General features: G+C 37.0%; 1 protein-coding gene across 1 annotated transcript; it reads left to right on the top strand.

Annotated features, from left to right (window-relative positions):
• The first annotated feature begins 5,086 nt into the window (after window positions 1–5,086).
• Window positions 5,087–24,273, top strand: ucn3.S (urocortin 3 S homeolog). The gene is given in 2 exon segments (NM_001092959.1): window positions 5,087–5,110; window positions 23,451–24,273. A coding segment is annotated over 1 exon segment (465 nt). The 5' UTR covers window positions 5,087–5,110; window positions 23,451–23,465; the 3' UTR covers window positions 23,931–24,273.
• The last annotated feature ends 499 nt before the right edge of the window (window positions 24,274–24,772 follow it).

The following is a 24,772-nucleotide window of genomic DNA, read 5'->3' as shown; positions in this document are numbered from 1 at the left end:
GAGGAATTCAGGCAAAAGGTCGGTACACAATAGCAAGGTTACACAAGATCGCACCCAGGAGTAGCAAGCTGAAACCTATAATTGGGCACTGATGAATTTCCAGAGCTCCTTAATATAGGCCTAGGTTTGGCGCCAATTTTGGACGCATCGGCGTCATGACGTGTGCGCGGACGCGCTGGCGTCAGCGACCGACGCGCCGGCGTCAGCGACCGACGCGCTGGCGTCAGCGACCGACGCCGGCGCACATTATTGACGCCGACGTCCGTTCCGTCACCGGCGACCAATCAGAGTGCGGGAAGAGGCAGGCATCATCCGGCTGCGTCTGTGAGGAACCAGGGAGCCACCATCTTGGACGCCATCTTGGCCACCATTTTGGGAACTGTTCTCGGATTCCATTACACATGCAGGATGCTGCCACTTTGCAGAGTGATTTGTCTAAGTTGGGAAACTGGACAGTAAACTGGAAAATGAGGTTCAATGTTGATAAATGCAAGGTTATGCACTTTGGCAAAAATAATATAAATGCAAGTTATACACTAAATGGCAGTGTGTTGGGAGTTTCCTTAACTGAGAAGGATTTAGTGGTTTTTGTGGATAACAAGTTGTCTAATTCCAGGCAGTGTCATTCTGTGGCCACTTAAGCTATTCTTAACCACTATAGTGTACACATGTTGTGTCCTGTAAATAAAAAAAGATATTTCCTGACATCAAGATCCTGACGTCGGCTCAGTCCCTGGATCAACTTTCTACTAAAAGCTATCTTCAATAACCCTGTATTTCCTTATTTGCAAAAAGCCATCCAACCCCTTAGATTTTAAGATGGAACCTCCTTTCTTCTAACTGGAATGTATACTCTTATGCCTACTGGAAGGACCTACTGGTAAATAAAGCATTAGAGGGTTTACTTTATGGTCCCTTTATAGTAAACATATTAAAGGACCAATAACATCAAAAAATAATTAAAAAAATGTGTTTGTATATAACGAAAAAAAACCACCAAGACTTATTTAACTTTAAAATTGCAAAGTCTTCATTAAAAAATAACTTACCGGGGGGCGCATGCGCGGTGCCATCAGGAGAAGACGTACCTGATGTGAGCTCCGTATCCCAGCCTGCTTAATTCAGCAACCACAGCTATAAAACGTTCCGGCACCGAGTCAAACCTATCTTAGGGGTGACAGGTATCACTATGCCACAACAGGTGACCAAGAAAAGAGGGACAGCGCCGAGCACGCATACATTTTTTCAGCAAAGGAGCCCAGGCACGCCTCCGCCATCTTTGCAAGCCTCACAAGAAGCAGAGCTGACGTACTCCCAATCAGAATCACAGGGGCCATCCTACATTGTACTTGATCCAAACTAAGATATAATCAATCCTTATTGGAAGCAAAACCAGCCTATTGGGTTTATTTAATGGCTAAATGTTTTTCTAGTAGACTTAGGGGCAGATTTATCAAGGGTCGAATCTCGAAGTAATGGTAATTTTTTTTTGAACTCCCACAACATCGAAATTTGAATAAAAAAGACCAACCGAAATTCATTAAAAAAAATCAAAGTTTTTTTTTTGTGGGTGAATAGGCTGTATTCGATCGTTCAAATCGTAGTAAGATCGAATTTGATTCAAAGTATTTTTTTTAAAAAGACTTTTTCAAAGTCCACCAATTGACTCCAAATAGGTTCTAGTAGGTCCTCCTTCGTTTAAAATAGCAAGTCGAATTTTTAAAAAGACAGTACATGATAAAATTTCGATATTTGAATTTGGACTATTGTCGAAAGTACAGTTGGGGGCAGCCTCTCTTACTGTATGCATTGCGTGTTAGGTGTCTTTATTTAAGGCATTCTAGCCACATTATAGTTTGTGTCCAAGAACACAAAATAGCTGGCAATTTGAATTTTTTTACTTCGAATTTTCCATTCGACCCTTGATAAATCTGCCCCTTAAAGTATGAATATTCAAATTACGGAAAGACCCATTATGAGGAAAACCCCAGGTCACAAACATTCTGGATAATAGGTCCCATACCTAATAAAAAAAAATTTTGATTCAAGGGATACAAGTTTGGCTGCAGAACAGAAGCCTGTTTTGTATCATGAGTATTACAGACAAAGGTGAAGAAAGGTTACAAGTGAGACCCTCAATGATCAGTTGTGGCTTCTTTATTAAATATGTTGATTTTTTTTAATTATTATGGATATACCCTACCTACCCGCAGGCACCTGCCAATACTGCACTCCACATAGTTACATAGTTAGTTACATAGTTAAATTGGGTTGAAAAAAGACAAAGTCCATCAAGTTCAACCCCTCCAAATGAAAACCCAGCATCCATACACACACCCCTCCCTACTTTTAATTAAATTCTATATACCCATACCTATACTAACTATAGAGCTTAGTATCACAATAGCCTTTGATATTATGTCTGTCCAAAAAATCATCCAAGCCATTCTTAAAGGCATTAACTGAATCAGCCATCACACCATCACCCGGCAGTGCATTCCACAACCTCACTGTCCTGACTGTGAAGAACCCCCTACGTTGCTTCAAATGAAATTTATTTTCTTCTAGTCTAAAGGGGTGGCCTCTGGTATGGTGATCCACTTTATGGGTAAAAAGGTCCCCTGCTATTTGTCTATAATGTCCTCTAATGTAGCACTAAGGGATGCACTCTTGCGCCTTAGTGCTCTTGAACTTTTCCCCCGGGTCCTATGGCACCTAATGTTATTTTTATGTGAGCAAGGGGTGACATTTAGGGGATATTTACTATGCAATTTTTTTTCTGGTCAGAGTTTTAAAGGGGAAAACACCATGTTTTCTTAGGGGACAAAAACAACTTTTTTCAATATTTTTTAAACCCAGAGGCTGCTAAAAGTCCGAATAAAAAAGTATTCCATCTTAGACCTGCTGAGGTCATGTAGAAGTCAATGGCAAATGTACCTTTGGCAATTGGAAGATATCATGATCTGTGCTGGGTTTTGTACGAGAATCTGAAAAAAAATTGGTTTTCGGGCATCAAATCCGAAAAAAATATTACTGTTTGAATTTTTCACGATTTTATCGAGTCTTTTCTCACACCAGATTTTTTCAAGTTCATTTATTGACAAATAAGGTCCAAATGTTGATGGGAGTTTGGTCAAGTGGTTTTAATAAAATAATGAGAAACATTATCTAGTATAGGTAAATCTAAAATCAACTGGACTTGCTGAGAAATCATTGAAGACGTTTCACTACTCATCCGAGTAGTCTTCAACTCAGGAGGATTTTCAACAAACACCACGTCCCTGTGTTTTTCAAACCTAGCAACACACTGAGACAAAAACTGGTACACCCAAAGGATCAAACACCAAAAGAAAAACAAAGCAATGTGGTATACGGAGTCAAGTGTAGCGAGGAATGCACAGATCTATACATTGGGGAGACATAAAAACTGCTCTCCAAGCGAATGGCTCAGCATAGGAGGGTGAACTCTACAGGGCAAAACTCAGCTGTCTTTCTACACCTAAAAGACAAGGGACACTCCTTTGAAGATAGCAAGGTCCAAATTTTGGATAAAGAAGACCGCTGGTTTGAACGAGGCATGAAAGAGGCGATTCATGTCAAGGTGGAGAAACCATCCCTGAACAGAGGCGGGGGCCTTCAACACCACCTGTCTGCTACATACAATGCTGTTCTAACATCTGTACCCCTGCAGTTTCAGAACATTTCACACATCCATTCATGCAACTCTCACAAGTAACACCTGTTTCTAGGAGTTGCATGACACATTAGATAATCCTATCCCAGTAACTACACAGAATCAACACCTCTGTGAATTTTCAAATGTCACCTCTTTGAAGAGTTACAATGTGCCATTGTGATTGGATTAGTGGAAGAGTTTATATGACGAGAACTTCCCACACCAGTCAGTTGAACTGAAGAAGCTGCTCGGATGAGTAGTGAAACGTCTTCATTGATTACTCAGCAAGTCCAGTTGTTTTTAGATTGACCTATACTAGATATACTATGACCTGGATGAATGAAAATCTAAATCTTCATAGTCAATGAAAAACATTTCAATTTTAATAAATAACCCCCTTATTGTTGTGTACAGTTGCAATATAAATTCTTATTGCTGTATGCTGTAAGAGTATATGAATGTAAAGATTGGCATCAGGTTTTTATCATTGCTGGTAATATTATTGTACTAATAAAAGGCTGTTGCCCAGTCAGTACGGAGAGCAAAGTGCAAGTTCTAACATCCAAAAAGAGATCTGAGCAGAATAAGCATTAAGGAACATGGGTGTTTGTGATCTGAGAAGTCATCTATGTGATGAATACCATTTCCATTTGCTTGAATGGGATTCGGTCTATGGCAGTTTATTACTGTAAGTCAATTTCCCAAATATCTACTGTATGGGGATATGCGTTTTAATCACTGTGATTCTTGTGGTGAGAGCTGTGGTCATCACAAATACCCTTGTGCCATAATGTGTTACTCTTTACTACTTGCTGTATTAAAATTTGCCAATTAATCTTTTGTAGTTCTACCTTTTAGATATTAGCAATGAAATCACAGAATCACTTTCCTGTTGAATAGAAAGATCTAGACCCAATTCCCAGTGGTTATAATCAATTTGGATTGACTTTTTTTAGTTAAAAGACAGAGTTAGGTATTGGAGACAGAATGATAAGGGCATTCAACCTGTGGCTTTTCAGTCAGTACTTCTTATAGCTGCCTGCCCATGCTAGGAGTTCTAATTGAGCTCAGTTTGGAGAGACACAACCTGTTATCCCTGCCTTGTGTGCAAGAGATTCCATATTGCAGTACTTTCTGAATGAACTAGGAATCTTTAATCAATGAGGGACTCTTGCTTTTTTTATTTCTTCTGTGATAAAACCAGGTACAGTATTTGCTATGGAATTATTAATAGATGTTGGGATCACTACATTTTCTATGTGTACTTGGGGAGCGTTTCCATAGAGAAAATATCAGAGCCCCCTTCCATAAAGAATGAAGGGGGAGTTAGGGAGGGGGAACAGACTTTCAAGTCAGAAGCAAGCTTCCTGATGCGTTCTTTATCCTAAGAGACACAGAGAAGGGAGCTCCATTCATCAGCACTGCCACATTCAGGTGAGTGTTCACATTACTGCCACTTACTCTTCACACCACTCTTCATAATCCTCTTTCTCTCCACAGAATATTGAATTACTTGTATTTTTTGCATCTCGCAAAGTTATGCAATGTGCCAAAAACTCGGGATATATATATTAGTCTAGAGGCAGAGTAGTTAAAGTCTGTCGCAAAGCAAAATACAAGTGCACATGCACTTACAAACTGATTTTCTGATAATCTCTGGGGAGTCAGTCTAAGGCTACACTGTGATGTGAAATTACTTTATGTTCATAGTCTATTTAATTTTATTCTTATTGATTTTATATTTCCAATATCATTTGCAATTGCACTTACAGACACCATGCAACATATATCCTGATTTGTAATTATAGTCACAACGGATTTTGATGCAAAATTACAGGATAAAATGTAATATAATTCCTGATCCAATAATGGTTCATTTTGGTTTCACTGGAAGTTAGTTTGCATTGCTAGAAAGGGATGAGAGCGTGTGTTTGTATTTGCTGTTGCATAATAAGTTTATTGATTCTGCAGAATTGCAAAGTAGACACAATTATTGCCATTTCAACGTGGTCAGTAAATCTGTGCAGTTAACCTAATGTCTTGCCGATGCATAATGACTCTAGAGATAATCCAGTGAGGAATTAGAGATCACGTGCAGTAATTAATAGCAAATATGAAAACATTAGCATAATGGGCTATTTAACATGTTATAAATTGATAATGTAAAGTGAATCTGGGAGATAAATGCACTTTTTGAATTATTCTTTTTTACTCATTATTAAACATTATTCCAGTGTATTTTCCTGCATATATATATATATATATATATATATATATATATATATATATATATATATATATATAGAACATATAGTTTACAAGCATTGAATATCGAGAGCAGTATCTAGTATTTTATTGTGATCACAATATTGTTGCTATGCAAGTTTATCTAGTAGTGCCCCGAAGTAACCAATGAACATGCCACTATAAATAAACTTTAGGTCAGGAACTGAATGTGTATTAACCCCCTACAGTAACTGTACTTATGCACGTTAATTTTAGCAATGAGGGAAAATTAAAACCAATGCCAGCACAATTTCATTCAGAGAAACTGCTTACTAGAGGGTTATTGGAATTCCATCACAAGTTCTGACTGCCGCAAGTCATTTTTGATTTGCATATATAATGAACATCAGCTGAAGAAAACTAAATTGCAATTGCTTTTCATTTTTTTCTCCAAGTTTTGTCTACTTTAGTTGAGACCCAATTCTCGGGGCTGTTACTTAGCATTTTGTATTTAGTCAAGGATAAAAATGAATCTACAATAAGTGTAGTTATAGCGGACCATACATGCATACATTTCTTTGGGCAATTGGCTGATTTTGGACTTCCTTCCCTTATATCTTGGCATGTATCCCAGTACAGGGGTTTCGAAGCACCATGGCAGCGGGCACATGGCATATCAGCAAATGTAACTCCTTTTTGCTTCCAAGCTATCAGTCCAAATGAAGTATGGAAATTGGCCATACATATTTATGGCTACTTATATAATCTTCAGTATACAAGTCCAGTTCAGCCAGTGCATTAACCATAAGACATTAAATTACTTTGTCTGAAACTTGCATTGAACCAAATGAAAGTGCTGTGTGAAACTGCCATAGGCAGGCAGTAACAGTAGGGCTCTCTTCTGCCTTGCAGCCCTTAATTTTCCCTAGTTTTTGAGTCTCAATGATGGGGGCACTCCAGAGAGAGTTCCACATATATTTAGCCTTCACTGAATGCATCAGCTGAAAATACAACAAAAGTTTCTAGGGAACCCTCCCTGGCCTCCACCAGAATATAGTTTATACATAAGGAATGGTTTAATAAGTACTCAAACATGTCTTGCACATGTGTCTACATGTGCATTTAATATATTTAAAAGGACCCCAATTGCAGCTCTCAAGGACTGCGAAACACAGGCAGTGCCTGCATTCTAAGACACTACCCAAGGTGATTTGTTTAAATTTGCTTTTGCACATACTGCACAGAGAGAGGGATTATTGGTACCTACAGATCTCCTGCAGATCTCCTGCAGTCCTTTGCATTTACCTCACTAGCTAGATAAGATATTCGTATTCGACAGGTATGGGACCTGTCATCCAGAATGCTTGGGACCTGAGGGATAATGGATCGTTCTGTAATTTGGATCTTCACACCTTAAGTCCACTAGAAAATCATGTAAATGTTACATAGACCCAATAGGCTTGGTTTGCTTCCAATAAGGATTAATCATATCTTAAACAGGATCACGTACAAGTTTTTTTATATTACAGAAAAAAAAGGAATTTTTTTTAAAAAGGTGGATTATTTGGATAAAATGAAGTCTATGGGAGATAGGAATTCCGTAATTCAGAGCTTTCTGGATAACAGGTTTCCAGATAACGGATCCCATACCTGTACATTGTATGTATAAACTTTATAACATGGCTTAACATTATCTAAACATATTTCAGTCTGTATATAGACATTAAGCTCTTGATAAATAGTTCCTCAGGAACAAATAGGAAAATACATTGGAGATAGCTTCAAGCTATGGAAAGATGGACATTGGATAGGTTTAACAGGTGCACAGTGTGCTCCAGGCATAGTAAACTAAAACAAGCAATCTGCTTTTAGCATCCGTTTGTCTACTGCAAAGAATGAACTTGATAGATTTCATTTTTACAAACATACCTTGAGGTTTTTATAGGCTGGATTTTAGGGACTTTTTAAAAAAAAAAAAATTCAAAAATATCCCTATAGGAAAACAAAAGAAGGAAGGTGGGAGTACTGGGGGCAGGGCATGAGATTTATAACAACCATTCTTTTTTGTTTTTATTATTAATGATTTGCAATATTATTTATGTTAGCTATTAATCTGAGGATTGTCTTCTTAATATCCATTGCAAACTCAAGTAAAAGACCTGAATTATAAGAGCATCTATTGATAAATGTACACCACAGGTATAGGATCTTTCAAATGGTTGTCTATTTAGTTTCCACAGTTTTTGAATTATGAATTATGTGCCTTCTTCTTCTGACTCTTTCCAGTTTTCAAATGGGGTCATAAAATAATCCTGTGTAAACTTACATATGTTTTGTTATTGCTGTTTTGAATTGCTCGTCTTTCTATTCAAGCCTTCTCCTATTCATATTCCAGTCTTTTTTTGCAAACTGGAGAGCTGATAAATAAAAAGTGCAATAACACAAAAACCACAGTTAATAAAAAATGAAAACCAATTGCAAATTGTCTCGGAATAGCACTCTCTACGTCATTCTAAAAGTTTATTTAAAGGAGAATTCAACTCCTCAACTAATAAAAACCCCTACCCCCTACTCTCCAAAGTCCTCCCTCCCTGCTCCCCCCTGCACAGTTGTTAACACCTGTAAATGCCCCTAAGCCTGTAATTACCCCTCGTTGCAGAGTCAGCACAGGGAGCTCACAGACACCATCTTTAGACGCTTCGGTAGTCTTCGGGTCTTCTTCCGGCAGTTTGGTAATTTTCATCACTTTTCTCGCATGCTCAGTTATCACAAAGAAGAAGACTGCTCCAACTGCACTTACTTACCAAAGATTACTGAAGCTCTGAAGATGGAGCCCTAGAGCTGTGCTGACTCTGCAACGAGGGGTAATTACAGGCTTAGGGGCGTTTACAGGTGTTAACACCTGTGCGGGGGGGGCGCAAGGAGGGTAGACTATGGAGGGTAGGGGTTTTTATTAGTTGGGGGGGTTGAATTCCTATTTAAAGGGGAACAACCCCTTTAAGTCTGCTAAAAATCATTTAAACATGAAATTATCCAAATAGTATTGTTTTACCACTAATATGAATTAAGGCAGCCCGGTTTTATAGTAGGAATTCTATAATTATCTGCCTTAGTGGGCAAGACTGCACCAAAAAGCATAGAATTGTTGATGAAGTGAAAGCAAAGATAAACAAAGTAAGCACTGTTTGAGTACACTGTTGCTTATATAGTGAATAAAGTAACCCCTATTGTAAAATATAAGGATATTATAAGTCTCTGAGCAAGGGGTACTTTATTCATTTAGTCATATGTGACAAAAATGTAGAACGTGTGCATCAACGTTTCGGGGGGGGATTAACCCTCCCTTCGTCAGGATGTTAATCCCCCCCGAAACGTTGATGCACAGGTGGTCACTTTAAATAAAAGGGATAAGCTCCCCACCTGCAACATACATGGTGTTGTGCTATTCTCTTAAATCTTCTACATTGTACTGACGAGTGCCGACCATCTAGAGAGATCTGCACCACCAGGGCAGGAAGCATCATGGAAAGGGTGAGAGGTGTGGTTCATCTACACACAGAACCTCTACATTAATGTGACAAAAATGACATCACTACTTACCGTTTATAACTGATGACATCACTAGTCACCGTTAATAAGGATATTATTTACAAGATATTCATGGCTTTTGTGTATTATAGTAATATATAAACCTACATTTGGTTAATTTAATATGTCTCTATTTCCCACCAATATTCTGGTGTATCTATGATGACACAAAAATTATTAGCTTGACTGGCCCACATGTGGGTAGGAGAGGGATGACAGCTAAAAGTTTCTAGATGCAGAACAATCTACATTATTTAGCATTACCTTACATAAAGCCCTGCCCCCTGGCATTGTCTTAGATTAAGCTAAGTATTTCCTTACATACAGTCATATGAAAATTTTGGGATCCCCTCTCAGCCTACAAAATAATTGACTCCACTTTCAACAAAAAAGATAGCAGTGGTATGTCTAACATCTGAGTACTGGGGTGTTTTCTGAATAAAGATTTTTCGGATGGGATCCTCAAAGCAACTCTCAAAAAATCTGAAAACAAAGATTGTTCAGTATCATGATTTAGGGGAAGGCTACAAAAAGCTATCTCAGATGTTTAAACTGTCAGTTTCCACTGTAAGGAATGTAATCAGGAAATGGAAGGCCACAGGCACAGTTTCTGTAAAACCCAGGTCTGGCAGGGCAAGAAAAATACAGGAGCGACATATGCGGAGGATTGTGAGAATGGCTACAGACAACACAAAGATCACCTCCAAAGACCTACAAGATGGTGTATCTGTACATCGTTCTACAATTCAGCACAATTCGCACAAAGAACATCTGTATGGCAGGGTGATGAGAAAGAAGCCCTTTCTGCACTCACGCCACAAAAGAGTCGCTTGTTGTATGCAAAAACTCATTTAGACAAGCCACAGTCATTTTGGAACAAAGTGCTTTGGACTGACGAGACAAAAATATAACAAAAAGCGCTTTGCATGGCGGAAGAAGAACACCGCATTCTAAGAAAAACACCGGCTACCTACTGTCAAATTTGGTGGAGGTTCCATCATGCTGTGGGGCTGTGTGGCTAGTTCAGGGACTGAGGCCCTTGTTAAAGTCGAGGGTCTGATGAATTCAACCCAATATCAACAAATTCTTCAGGATAATGTTCAAGCATCAGTCACAAATTTGAAGTTACGCAGGGGTTGGATATTCCTACAGACAATGACCCTAAACACACTTTGAATGCATTTCGGGAGAAGTACAATATTCTGGAATGGCCGTCACAGTTCTCCGACTTGAATATCATCAAAAATCGATGGGATGATTTGAAGCAGGCTGTCCATGTTCGGTAGCCATCACATTTAACCGAACTGGAAAGATTTTGTATAGACGAATGGTCAAAAATACCGCCATCCAGACACTCATCAAAGGCTATAGGAGGCGTCTAGAGGCTGTTACATTTGCAAAAGGAGGCTCAACTAAGTATTGGTGTAATATCTCTGTTGGGGTGCCCAAATTTATGCACCTGTCTTTTTGTTATGATGCATATTTTCTGCTTATCCAATAAACTTTATGTCACTGCTGAAATACTACAGTTTCCATAAGGCATGTTATATATTAAAAGGAAGTTGCTACTTTCAAAGCTCAGCCAATGATAAACAAAACTCCAAAGAATTAAGAGGGGTTCCCAAACTTTTTCATATGACTGTATGATATTGTTCTATTTACAAATTGTCTAAATTAAACTTAACTGTACTTTCCACCAACGTCCATGTTTTTGGGGAAACAGAATCTGAAATGAAAGTGAAATAGTTTTCATCATTTCAGTGTTAACTTAATCCCAGTAGTAAATTGTACTACAATCCCACATTCCCTTCATCTGGTGCTTACCAGTGATGTACCCTAATGAATTTCACCTATTGACTTCATATATTTATTCTGAAGCACAAGATAGGGACAGGACAGGACTTGATGTCGGCTGCCTTAAAGGACAAGCAGCCGACATCATGGCCCTCTCCTTACTGCCTGCCCTAAGGCTTGTTGCTATGCTTCACTCTTCACTCAGTGTCAGATTTGTGTATCCAGTGCTTGGTACAGAGTGCAGCATCCAGGAGATGCAAGATATTAGGAAATAAGCACTAATGGACACCCACTTGGGTCCCGTACTGCTCTTGGACTTGTGTCCCTCACAATTAAATAATAAAATACATGAAATCAATAAAATCATTACATGAATCTTTAGTATAACTCTCTCAATTGCTCTCTCTCTATGCAGAAGTTGGGAGTCAAACTCCAATGGGCACTTAGGTTAAATATATTATTGATTTATGCTACTTTTGCCTGGACAATTTATTAGAGCTAGCTTTCTTTCTAAATAACTCTAAAAACAAAGCCTGTGGAGAAACAGTGATAATAAGGAGTAACCTCATTATTATATAAAAAAAATGGTACAGAATTTAGAATATAGTTAGGGAATTCTTATAAGAATGAAGATTATACTGTTTTTACTGACATAATAGCTCCCTTTTGAATGTATTTAGTAAGGAGTGCTGATGGTTATTTTGTGAGTATATTTGACAAAAAGCTGTAACGTAGTATACATGTGTTTCCGTGCATTCGCTGAAAGACATTGTATAGTTGATCTTCATGTTATTCGTTTTTTGGCATGAGTTCCCACGTCAAAGAAAAAGAATAATCAGCGCATGATGCATTTGATTAAACATTCATGCTTAATAAACTCACACCTCCAATTACTAGAAAGCAAGCAGGAGGGATTCATTCATGACAAGTTTTGTTTTTTTTTTACATGTTTTAGTATTTTGTGAACTTTAAAAATTGCTTAATCTGCAGAGGAACGCACAGCTATTCTGAATTTCGTGAAGCCTGTATCATACCTTCAATCCCTCAATTATTCCTGCTTTTCTAAACTCAATTTTATCTATGAACATCAGTGGTGAGTGTATCTATTCTGTTTCGCTTCTCTGAAAAAATTAGCAAAACTGCTAAAAAATTAGTGAAACTCAATAGGCGTCAACATTTTTTTTACATGCAAAAATGTTTTTTACTCTCTCCAAATGCATTAAAGTCAATGGGCATTTTTTTGTTGCAGTGACTTTTTTGTCTCACCAGTTTTTTTGTTGCAGCATCTTTTTTGTTGCTGTGATCATTTGCTGCAGTTTCACAAAAAGATTTGCAAATGGTGGCATGTTTGCTGTGAATCCATGCCTGGCGAAAATATTTACTCATCACTGATGAATATAAAAGAAATTTCAAATATTTAGATCTATAAATAGAATTGCATAGTTATGCACGGTGCTCTTCCTCCAATCATTTTTGTTAAGGACAGTGCAGAACTGGAAATAATTTCTCTGCTAGGTTGGTGTATGTCTGCATCTATATCAAATGGTGTATTTGGAACTAGCATGCAGGAATCAAAAATACACAATGTTCAGCAGTTAATTATCTGCTATTCTATAAATATACTGCTTGTTACATCATGTTTACATGTGTAAGTTCTGGATGAGTTCATTCCGCTCTCATGATATTAGTTTATATGCAGTTTTATCTCATTTGTGATCTAACTTATGAAAACAGTGATTCCACATGCACTTAATTAGAATCTATTCCAGTAATGTTGATTGTTGCAAAGAGAAAGTACTTGGAGAGCAATGTGCAGCCTGTCCAATTGCTTTATCCATGTACAGTGGGAGTATGAACATAGTGTGCTTGGGGAATTTGAATGTACACTCAGGAAGGGGCATAACTATAAAGAACCTGTTGGGTGCCACATCTATATTAATACATTACCAATAAATGTAGAGTTTCTGTAATAAATCCACTGAGAAGGATTACAGATCAACAAGTACCAGAAGCCTACCCACTTAAATTAACCAGTTGGTTCTTTCTTAATTTCTTTATTTATCACATTTAAAACATGGACCTTTCATAGACACGCCGCAATGTCCATACACTTGACATGTTTTGTTGCTGCAAGCCACTTTCTCAAAAGCCAAATGGTCACATGGCAAACCAACAGAACTTTAGATCCACAGACAATCCCTCTCCTAAAAACATTAACCCTTACTGCAATGTTATACTACCTCTATTAGTGACATACATACATTTCAAAAGGTACAATCGTTTAATATCCCATCCTGAAGGAAATACACGATTAATGAAAAATAAATATGCACATCATAACTGGTCAATAATATGAATACAAATCAGGAGTCCCTATCAGAAAAAGCATGAACTTTCCCATTCACAGTTAATTCCCACAAAGTTATGTACCATCTCAAGGTTATGAATCCAAAATGCTTCTCTTTCAGATAACTTCTTCGCTGTATCACCTTTTCTTATATTTAAATGTAGGTTTATCTATAGTTTGAAATGTCACATTGTATGTGTTACCATAGTTATCGCTCACATGTTTGGCAATATCTTATCTGTAATCGCCTCTCTCTATTGCCAAACTTGCACCAGTGCAATGGTCTGTTACCCACATACTACACGCCACACTCATAAGTGGTTAAATAAACTACTCCTTTAGATAAACAACTGAACTACTGTTTAATACTATATCTTCTCCCTGTAAAAGTGGCAAAGTTTCCATAAACATCGACAAACAGGCCTTCCACCTACCTCTGCCACATCTGTGGGTGCCCTTGTATCTCAGCCATGCTGGTCCATTCTTTAGAGTTATACCTACTTTTTTAAGCCAGTTACTGAAGATGCTTGAATTCTACTTGACCAATGAATATTTGAAAATCTAGTGGGATCATTTGTATGTATTCACATGAGAGCAGCAGTGGCATATAAACAACAGCAGTTGATGGATAATAGATGGCAGGGCAGTAATTGTATATTGGAGAACCAATCAATAAAACACTCAGTACCTGGCAGATGTGAATATCATGCAAAAAAATCAGCCATGCTTACAGTAAAGTAAAGTGATATGTGGCATTATCAACATGGTTCCATTCATTCCAATCCATAATCTATACTACCATAGAACATATTATGCTCTTAAATTGACTCAAAATATTATGTTTAGGGCTGATTTATTAATATTCTAGCTTGATTTTTGCCATGATCACAGGTTATTTTCCTCAGTTGCATTTTTCCCATATATTTTAAAAATAGAAACATTTTGCCAGGCTTTAGTTTAATAATTGTGATATAGGACTCCCTTTTCCTTAAAATGCACTGTGCTTAGTTACCTATTCTGTAAAGCAGGGGCAACTAGACAAGCAAAAGTACTATTCTGCATGGCATTTTCACTGACACTGCATGTATATTTGCATCTAGTGATCATAAATGAGATTTATTTTCTTTTGACCATTTTACTTTGTGACAGGGTCCACATTCCAAGGGGCCCTTGCTAACTTAGAAGTATGGGGTTCCATAAATGGCAGCTCTGAAGTCTATATGAACAGTATATCCTCATTACTCAAGCACAAACATAAATAATTGTGGAAATATATGCACAAGGCATACATGAGCATATTTACATACATATACAGTACACACACCTATTCATACTTTCACATGTATACAATTTATTTGAGTCTGTTGATATGTCTGTATGGACAAATACAAGAGGTCCGCTGCACTCAACCCATTATCAATATATTTAAGACAGAGACATTTTGTGCATACTGCTACTGAAAAATGCCTTACCCTTTCCACAAAACAGGGATTGTTTGTCCATATATTGCAATATATTTAAGATGGCCAACTACGTCAAAGTCATCCCATATCTGGCCAGTCCTATGCTTAATTTAAATCTGATTCATTGAGAATTCAATTGCTTAATTATACATTTTACAAAGGGACTAAGTTTTACCTGCAACTTACTAGCTGCTTTCAAAGTAAAACTCCCAAACCATTAGGCGGGGGTGCAATGAGGGTGTGACCACAAAATATATTGATAATGGGTTGAGTGCAGAGGAACTCTTGTAGTTGACTATATGTATTTTGTGGTCACACCCTCATTGCACCCCCGCCTAATGGTTTTAAAAAATAGTGGTGAGCACAACTTTTCCTTGTTTGTTATAGTCATACAGGAGCAGTGACCAGCTCCATGTTGTAGCTCCCACCCCTCCCAGCTATAGTCAGGTGATCCCACTGGTGTCTAATAAAAGGGCAGCCAAGTTTGGGAGTTTTACTTTGAAAGCAGCTAGTAAGTTGCAGGTAAAACTTAGTCCCTTTGTAAAATGTATAATTAAGCAATTGAATTCTTAATGAATCAGATGAAAATTAAGCGTAGGACTGGCCAGATATGGGATGACTTTGACGTAGTTGGCCAGCTTAAATATATTGCAATATATGGACAAACAATCCCTGTTTTGTTTAAAGGGTAAGGCATTTTTTAGTAGCAGTATGCACAAAATGTCTCTGTCTTAAATATATTGATAATGGGTTGAGTGCAGAGGAATCTTGTAGTTGACTATATGTATTTTGTGGTCACACCCTCATTGCACCCCCGCCTAATGGTTTTAAAAAATAGTGGTGAGCACAACTTTTCCTTGTTTGATATATATATATTGATATATATATATATATATATATATATATATATATATATATATATATATATATATATATATATATATATATATATATATATATATATATATATATATATATATATATATATATATAAAAAGCAGCAAATATGGGCCGCACACCCTGATCAGAGATAATACCTGGGTGCTCATGCAAATAAATACATAGCAGGTAGGAGGTGATGGCACTCACAGGATTTGAAAAAAAAACAACTTGAGGATAAAACTAAGAAAAGTTTATTAATCCAACGTTTCGGTCCCACACAAGGACCTTTCTCAAGTAAACACAGTGCAGTGGCAGAATACACAATTTATAGCCAAAGAGAGGCTAAGTGATCATAGACCACTCCCACATTACTGACATCATAGTGATGACACCCCGTGAAGCTTAAAGGAATTGTTCAGTGTGAAAATAAAAACTGTGTAAATAGATAGGCTGTGCAAAATAAAAAATGTTTCCAATATAGTTAGTTAGCCAAAAATATAATGTATAAAGGCTGGAGTGACTGGATGTGTAATATAACAGCTACAACACTACTTCCTGCTTTTCAGCTTTCTTGGTTTACACTGACTGGTTACCCTGGTTACCAGGCAGTAACCAATCAGAGACTTGAGGGGGAGCCAAATGGGTCATATCTGTTGTTTTTGAATCTGAGCTGAATGCTGAGGATCAATTACAAACTTACTGAACAGAAATGTACCATGTGGCCCCCCTTCAAGTCGCTGACTAACTCAGAGTTATAGAGCTGAAAAGCAGGAAGTTGGATTCTGGCTGTTTTATTAGACATCTGTTCACTCCAGCCTTTATACATTACATTTTTGGCTAACTAACTATATTAGAAACATTTTTTATTTTGCACAGTCTATCTATTTACACAGTTTTTAGTTTCACACTGAACTATTCCTTTAAAAACACTGGTTATAACACTGGGCCCTAAATGTTGTTACCCCTCCAAAGGCCCACTCTAGCATCGAAGTACCCTCAAACCTGGGGATCACAAGGTGACCAGAAGACCATGGCAACACGGTGCCAATTACAGTAGAGGTGGGTGAGCCCATGGTGGGCATCGGATTAGGACGAAACACATGTCATACTCCCCTATCTGTAGGAGTGAATGCGGGCCTTTGTCAATTCGCCTCATGCCAAAATGCCAATTACCTTAAAAGGTGTCATGGCTGTAGTATCCAGCGGTACCTACATTTAAGGCCTACCAGGGGCGGGAATAAATACCTGTGTGGCCCGGATGGGAACACACCCTTGCAGAGGCTTTAGTACAAAAGGTCACAACCCAATGTGTGTTTGTCGTTTATCCCTGCCCACATACATGTATATTAAAGTGGTCTGTCACCCATCATATAGACTAGTGCATAGAGTGCCTTGACCGACCGACAACATCAGGAACCTCTTACGTGTGTCCTAAACCAGGTGGGTTTTAAAAACAGAAGTGTGGGTTAGCCAGAGGAACAAAGATCAACAACTGCATAGATAAATGGTCAAAACAATGGACTGCAAAGCAATTTTGCACACATATAGAGATGATAACACAGATATGCACAGGTCCAGTGATTCCAAAGTATGCATAATGATATCCATAATAAAGAAGTTCATGGGAGCGTTATAATACGTACCAAGAAACAACCATAGACGCCCTAGCTGAAGCAACCCAACGGTAGAGACTCATTGAGGCCTCTGGGTGTTAAAGTGTCCAATTTAAAGATCCATCTTGATTTCCTACGCAGTAGTGCGTTGTCCCTTTCACCACCCCTGTTCAGGGGTGCCTGATGATCAATCGCCATACATTTGAAGGTGGGAAGTCCATGGCCGTGATGTCTGGCTACAGGTTGAGTGGCTTTGCCCTCCTTTAGGGCTTTACTGATAGCCGAGCGATGATTGCTGATCCGCTCTGTGTCTGTGTAAGATCTTAAGTCGTTTGCCCGTGTATGGTTGGGGGAAATCAGGACCACTTAGTAGAAATCGACATGTGGTACAATCCGGACAGTTATAGCATCCCAGTTTCTTTTGTGTGGAAAGCCAATTGGGCTGACCAGAAGCATGTCCCTTAAAATCAGTGACCATCAAAATGTCCTTAAGGTTTCTATTCCGTTTTTACCCAATCGTTGGAGTGGGTGACTGGAATAGGGACAAGGAGTCGTCCATGGAGATCATGGGCCAGTTTGATTTGATCTCCTTAGCAAAAGTATTGGCTATAAAACAATAATTAATTACATCCCTCTGGTCGTAACACCGGTCCCTTGATCAGCACTGCCACACTTGTAGGCACACTAAGGCATCCACTCCCAAATGGCCAATCAGAAAGGCACCCCCTTTCCTACGATATTTGTGGCCCCAATATAGAGCCAATGCAAAGCATACTATTGTAAATAGTGATACAATAAAGGTAGGAGGGTTCCTATATTTATGGAACTATATATATATATATATATATATATATATATATATATATATATATATAATGGTGAAATAAATATATTAGTGAGTAGCCAAATGTAGGCTCACTTTTTACTGTCAACATATATCTCAATGAGAACAATCCCACAACCATCAAAAATAACACAGTAATTCTAAAAATAGAAGATTACATTTCAGATGCAGTGTATGAGAAAGCTTAAAAACCAATGGCTGTTCATCAAATAAATTGTCATTACTCAAAAAATCATTTCCACTGATGCTAAAATGGCAACCGAAACGTGTAGATATGGGGGATGTTGTGAAAGTTATATATAACGGGTCAAGACCCCAAAAGGAATAACAGGGGCTACCAGTATGGCCCTAGAATGACTATAGGCATTAATAGAATCGGCCATCACAAAGTTACCCAGCAGGGCATTCTACAACCTCACTTTAAAGAACAAACTACACTGCTTCACATGAAAGTTATGTTCTCTGGGGGTGGTCTCTGGTGCATTGATCTTTTATATGGGAAAGAAGATCCCAAGGTTGACAACTACTGTTGTTTATATTAACCCCAAACTAACTATGAAACTACGTGTACAGGGGAGCATAAATTGCCACAAGCTATCAGTCAATATTAACGAGAATACAGAGTGCAACATTTTCTACATACTGCCAAGGGTTATCAGTACCCAGTGTTAGATGTGAAAGCAATATAAGTGAAGAGTGTATTAGCTTAAGTGCATTCACATAATGGCACTTCTCAAGTACCAATTAGACTAATTAGGGTTAGTAGGTATCACAACCAACTATGATTTCTTAGCTATTCAGATGAACCTTTTTCAATACTTTCAGTAGCTAAGCAGTGTAATCCTTATGTAAAAGGCTTAAACGAAAGAAGAATTTAAAGCAATTGTGATAATGATGTAAAATGTGCAGCAAGATTCATTCCCTACTAGTACACAAAACATAGCATTATCAAGCATTTTCTGTATCAGCGCAATAAGTGAAAGTTTTGTCTCACTGGCTATTAGAGACGAGTCACAGCACCACAGTTGTGCTCACCTATAGCAGTGGGATTAACTTCACTGGCATGGTACAAAAGCAAAAAAAAACACTTTATTGGGAACTGTGCCATATAGTATAAAAAGTTTGTAAATAATGAGGACTGTATATATAAGCAACACATCCTTGATTCAGCCTTTATACAGGTAAAAGTTATCGTCCTCATTCATATACGAAGCACAAAAGCACAAAATATTATGATAATGCCCAAGATCCAAAAATAATGTGTACAATATACTATTATAAATGGTATTTAGTGATGTCATCAATTATAATTTGTACTTTGTGGTGTCAAGCATGTTCCATGATACAGTTTGTCATATTCCATTAAGGTATATTTATATAGAACACGGCAATGGTAGGCATTTGAAAGCACAAAGCAAGCACACCCATGTCACATAACTAGACCCATTGTGTTGAAACAATATTGTCACCTCCTGAGATATTCAGGCATAAAAACTACCAATGACTAAAAAAATCTTAGTGGGGAGATGTTTTTTATCAGAGATCAGCCAGCGAGGTATTTAAACTTTGATTAATCTGAGCCTTAAAGTAACAACTAATTTTAGTTATTTTATATCATGTTTGCTGTTATATTTGCCTCAATATTAGCACTGCACAGTGCATTGTCTAAATAACCATTATAAACATTACTATTAATAGAATAATGAGTCTTCCTAACTGCCTAAATAGTCCAAAAGTCAAGCAGCTGCTCAATATATAACTATATATAATATATAACTATATTCGAAGTCGAAGGATTTTAATTCCTAGTCGAATATCGAGGGTTAATTAACCCTCGATATTCGACCCTTAGTGAATCGGTCCCTAAGTGTTTGAAGCCTCCTCTTGGAGACAACTATTCCTTAGAGTAGAGTATTCAGTGCAGATACAAATAAATGAATGAATCTCCTTAGTCACTAAAGCCTGATTTTTCTTGATACAGATGATACTTCAATCGTAACCCTTTGGTCTCATGTGTAGAACTATTTAGGGTACAAAAACAGCATAAAACTGTGCCAAAGGAGTTGAATAGTGAAGAGGAGTTTTATGGACTTTTAGCAGGGACAAATAACTATTACTAACTGTCTTCAAAATTTGATGTAAATAGTGTGCTGCTTGGGATATTTAGTCGATCTGAAAATCCAACATGAAGCTGGAATACCACAATTCCCACACTGTCAACATAGAGAGGCAATTATAATCAAAAGAAGGATATGGAAAAGAAGCTTTAGAGGAACTGCATACAGAGTCTACTAGAGCAGGCGCTGGATGGGTTCCCAATTGGATGGTTTAATGTAAAGTATATTATTACAGTGTGTGCCAACTCATACACTGACAAGGCAAAACTGACCATTGATGTTTTTGAATTGCTGAAGTGGTCCAAAAAATAAATAATGCTCTTATTCACTGAACTGTAGAAAAAATTAATTGACTGACAAAAAGGCATCATCTGACACTGTACAATTTAATAAACAGTCCATCTGTTTATGTAAATCCTAAATGTCACTAAATGCATTTCATTAAATAGCTTTTTTTTACAGTAGTATGCATTACATAAAATGTGAATTCATGGATATGCTAACCTGCATAAAAAATGTCATACTATCCTAGAGGAAACATAAAGCACTGAAGTTCTAAAAAAATAAATTAAATTGCCCCAAAGATATTTCTAAATAAATTTCTTAAAAGCTGTTATATTCTTGTTGAAATATTCTTATTAACAGAATGGCAAACACATTCCAATAAAATCCAGTACTTTGATTAAAAAAATAACAATTTACACATTTCTCTATAAATATACCAATTTACCAACTTAAACCAATATATTTGCAAACATGCAAAGAACAGGGCATTTGGAATAATTTGCTAAAAGCTAAATAGCGAAGTTACCCATAATAACCAATAAGATATATGCTTTTATGCTCACTTTGCTTTTCACAAAGGTGATGAATATTTTTGTCTGGTTTTCTGGGTAACTGCATTCATGCAATTTAGCAAATACTTAAGTAAATCAACCTCACTGTATACTGAAAAGGAACAGGCAGTGTAATTACTCAAATTATAAAATGTCATCAAGGGTTGTTGCTCTTATAAATGTCTAACCACATTTTAATACAGTAAATACACACTAGATGGAGACATTTGGCTATGACTCAGATCCAGATCAATCTGCATAAAACATTTCTAAAAAAATATGTTCCTATTGCATTAGTTTCATAATATATTTGTTTTGTTTCAAAACATTTAATGACTGAACTTTTATACATTCTGTTCTAATAGAAATATGTGATTTGTCCTTTTATTTGGGGAAATTATTTGTTGCCTACTCATTTGAAGCTGATTTAAAGCTGATAGGAAGCTGCGTGAGTACTTTTATTTTGCAGGCAGCCATGCAGCCATTCACTTCTATGGGATAACAGCAGCTCACATTTTTTTGGATGAATTATTTGATTATATGGAGCAATAATGAAAGAAACCCTTTTGCTTATGGGTTACATGTACATGTGTTAGTAAATTAGCTTTACAGTCTCAATGCACATGGCAAAAGTTTATCAACTACTTATTTGTAAAGCAATTAATGTATATAAAACTTGTTATTGGGTCTTATCAATAGCACCAATGTCTAGATCTTTTTATATTGTTTAGAGTTGAAATGGTAGAGTGGCTTTTGGTGTTCCCCAGATTTTAATTGAAACTAAAGAGCATAAAGGTATAACTATGTGTTAATAAATTTTTAAAAAATTGTACAATAGTTCACATTGTGGAATAGAGAGGAATTACCAGACACTTTGGGGCACATTTACTAAGCTTGAGTGAAGGATTCGAATATAAAAAACTTTGAATTTCGAAGTATTTTTTTGGATACTTCGACCATAGAATAGGCTACTACGACCTTTCGACTTCGATTCGAACTAAAAATTGTTCGACTATTTGACCAGTCGATAGTCGAAAGTACTGTCTCTTTAAAAAAAACTCGACTACATACTTCGGCAGTTTAAACCTACCGAGGTACAATGTTAGCATATGGGGACCTTCCCCATCACTTTCTAAGCTTTTTTGATCGAAGAAAAATCCTTTGTTCGATCGATTATAATCGTTCGATTAGAAGGATTTTATCGTTCGATCAAAGTATTTTTGCTAAATCCTTCTAATTCGATATTCGAATTCAAAGGATTTAACTTCGAGGGTTAATTAACCCTCGATATTCGACTCTTGATAAATGTGCCCGAGTCTTAAAACCTGTCTTAATCCCCAATTCATAAATAAGCCTCCTGTTAATGCCTAAAACAAACTGGAATTTTACCTTGTGAAAAGAATGAATTACTTTTTTCACTGAGATACATATATATTACAATATTTTGTTAAGAACTCTAAATTCATAGGATAATTCAGTCAAGTTCCAGTTTGATTTATTACATATTGTTTCCTTAATCACATTTCTCATGTTTCTATATACAGTATTGACAATTTTTTAATTATTATTTCCAGACTACAATCTTTCTCTTCCCTTTTTTAAATCAAATAGTGAAATTCATTACACATAAACCGAGGCTCAAAAACGACAAGTCTTCCATATCTACTAGTATATTGCCAATACCCAAACACTGACAGAATCAATGCACATCTACTGTACATTTGGGGGGTTATTTATCAAAATCCGAATTTTTCTGATTTTTAAAAGAAAAAAATCCAACCAAACTAGAATCCACGATCTGTGAGTTTTTTCCTGGAATTGTAAAAAATGCAAAAAACTTTAAAACTTTCTTGATCTCTTGCCTATATTTATGAAAAAATAAGCAAGCAAATGTTTTTGCTGAAATATTTTATTTGAGTGAATATTACATGCCAAAAAAAGTTAGGAAAGCTTCAGATTCTACAGTAATCCCGATCATGTTTTTTTTTTACAAAGTGCTGAAATGAATACTGAGTACATCAGAGTTTCCAATAAAATTGTCATGGTGCTTCTCTTCTGTTTTAGGTGCAGAGTGGAAGAATGCCTCACACTAGGCTTCTCCTGCTACTGCTCATACTGTGTATGGCCAGATCCAGTCTTCATTACAAGTTATACAAAGCAGAATCCATCTTCAGCTGCCTCAGAGAGGTCTTAGAGGAGGCCAAGAGGAGAAATATTGAAAACAACTCAGTTCTTAACAAAAGAGAATATGAATCTGAGCCACGAGAAACTATGTCCCAGGAGGAAATGGACGAGGAGGAATATGAGAAAGAGAAAAGGACATTTCCTCCAGCTGCACGCTACAGATACATTTCCCAGCCACAGGTGAAGGGAAAAGTTTACCAAAACAAGGCAAAAAGTGACCGTCGAACCAAATTCACACTTTCACTTGATGTACCTACCAATCTTATGAATATCCTGTTTGATATTGCTAAGGCTAAGAACATAAGGGCAAAAGCAGCAGCCAATGCCCAGCTTATGGCACAGATTGGCAGAAGGAAGTAAAGAAGGCCAGGCCCTGTGTGGGTCCGGAAGGAAAATACACACATTGGCACAGGACTGGTGCATAAACAGTGATGTGAGAATCCCTTCCATTTCCACACATGGCTGTTTTATGGAACTTAACTTTGTATAGTAAATTGCTATATTCTGAGTCCTTCAAAGCTGCATTTACTTCCCATTTGTCTCTATCCAGGGGTGAAAGTCTACCATACTTATTTCATCTATTTTTCATCTTTTCACTCTTGGCTTTATCCAGGCTCCTTAGATTTTTGAAAATGTTATATTTTCTTTATTTTTCTTTGGTGTTTTCCTTTGCAGGGAGATTGAAATGCACAAAATTAAAAGTATTAAAAAAAAAGATTGCAAAATGTGATTTCTGAAAGTACTTTTCTCCATTGTGCTTTCTGCTCTTTTCAGTATGTGGGAGAGACGCAAACCAAAGAGAATCAGCAAAATAGCTAAAAACGTACAAAAAAATATACCTGGGTGTTTTCATCATGCACAGGAATTATAGACATAAAAATATAGACAGAGTAAAAAGAAAATATCACTTTTTATTTTGTTGTAGGTTTTGTTTAATGTAAACAAATTATATGTATATCATTTATACCCCTCTTATTCTGAATATAAAGAGTTTTATTGCTTGAGGTGGGGTGGCCTCCCTAGGCAGTCACATATTCGTCATTTATTACAAACGCCAGTTCTCTCTCATCCGCATCCTCCTGCCATAGACTTCAAATGCAGAACTTTAGATATTAGTTGAGACAGTGTGCTGAAAATGATGGTAGTTTAATCAGGAAAGGAGTGACAAGAATGCCGAGAGACTGCTTCCATGATCCCTTACA

Source organism: Xenopus laevis, chromosome 3S (genome assembly GCF_017654675.1).
Source record: "Xenopus laevis strain J_2021 chromosome 3S, Xenopus_laevis_v10.1, whole genome shotgun sequence".
Lineage (NCBI taxonomy): Eukaryota > Metazoa > Chordata > Amphibia > Anura > Pipidae > Xenopus > Xenopus laevis.
This window is presented reverse-complemented; position numbering and strand designations above follow the sequence as displayed.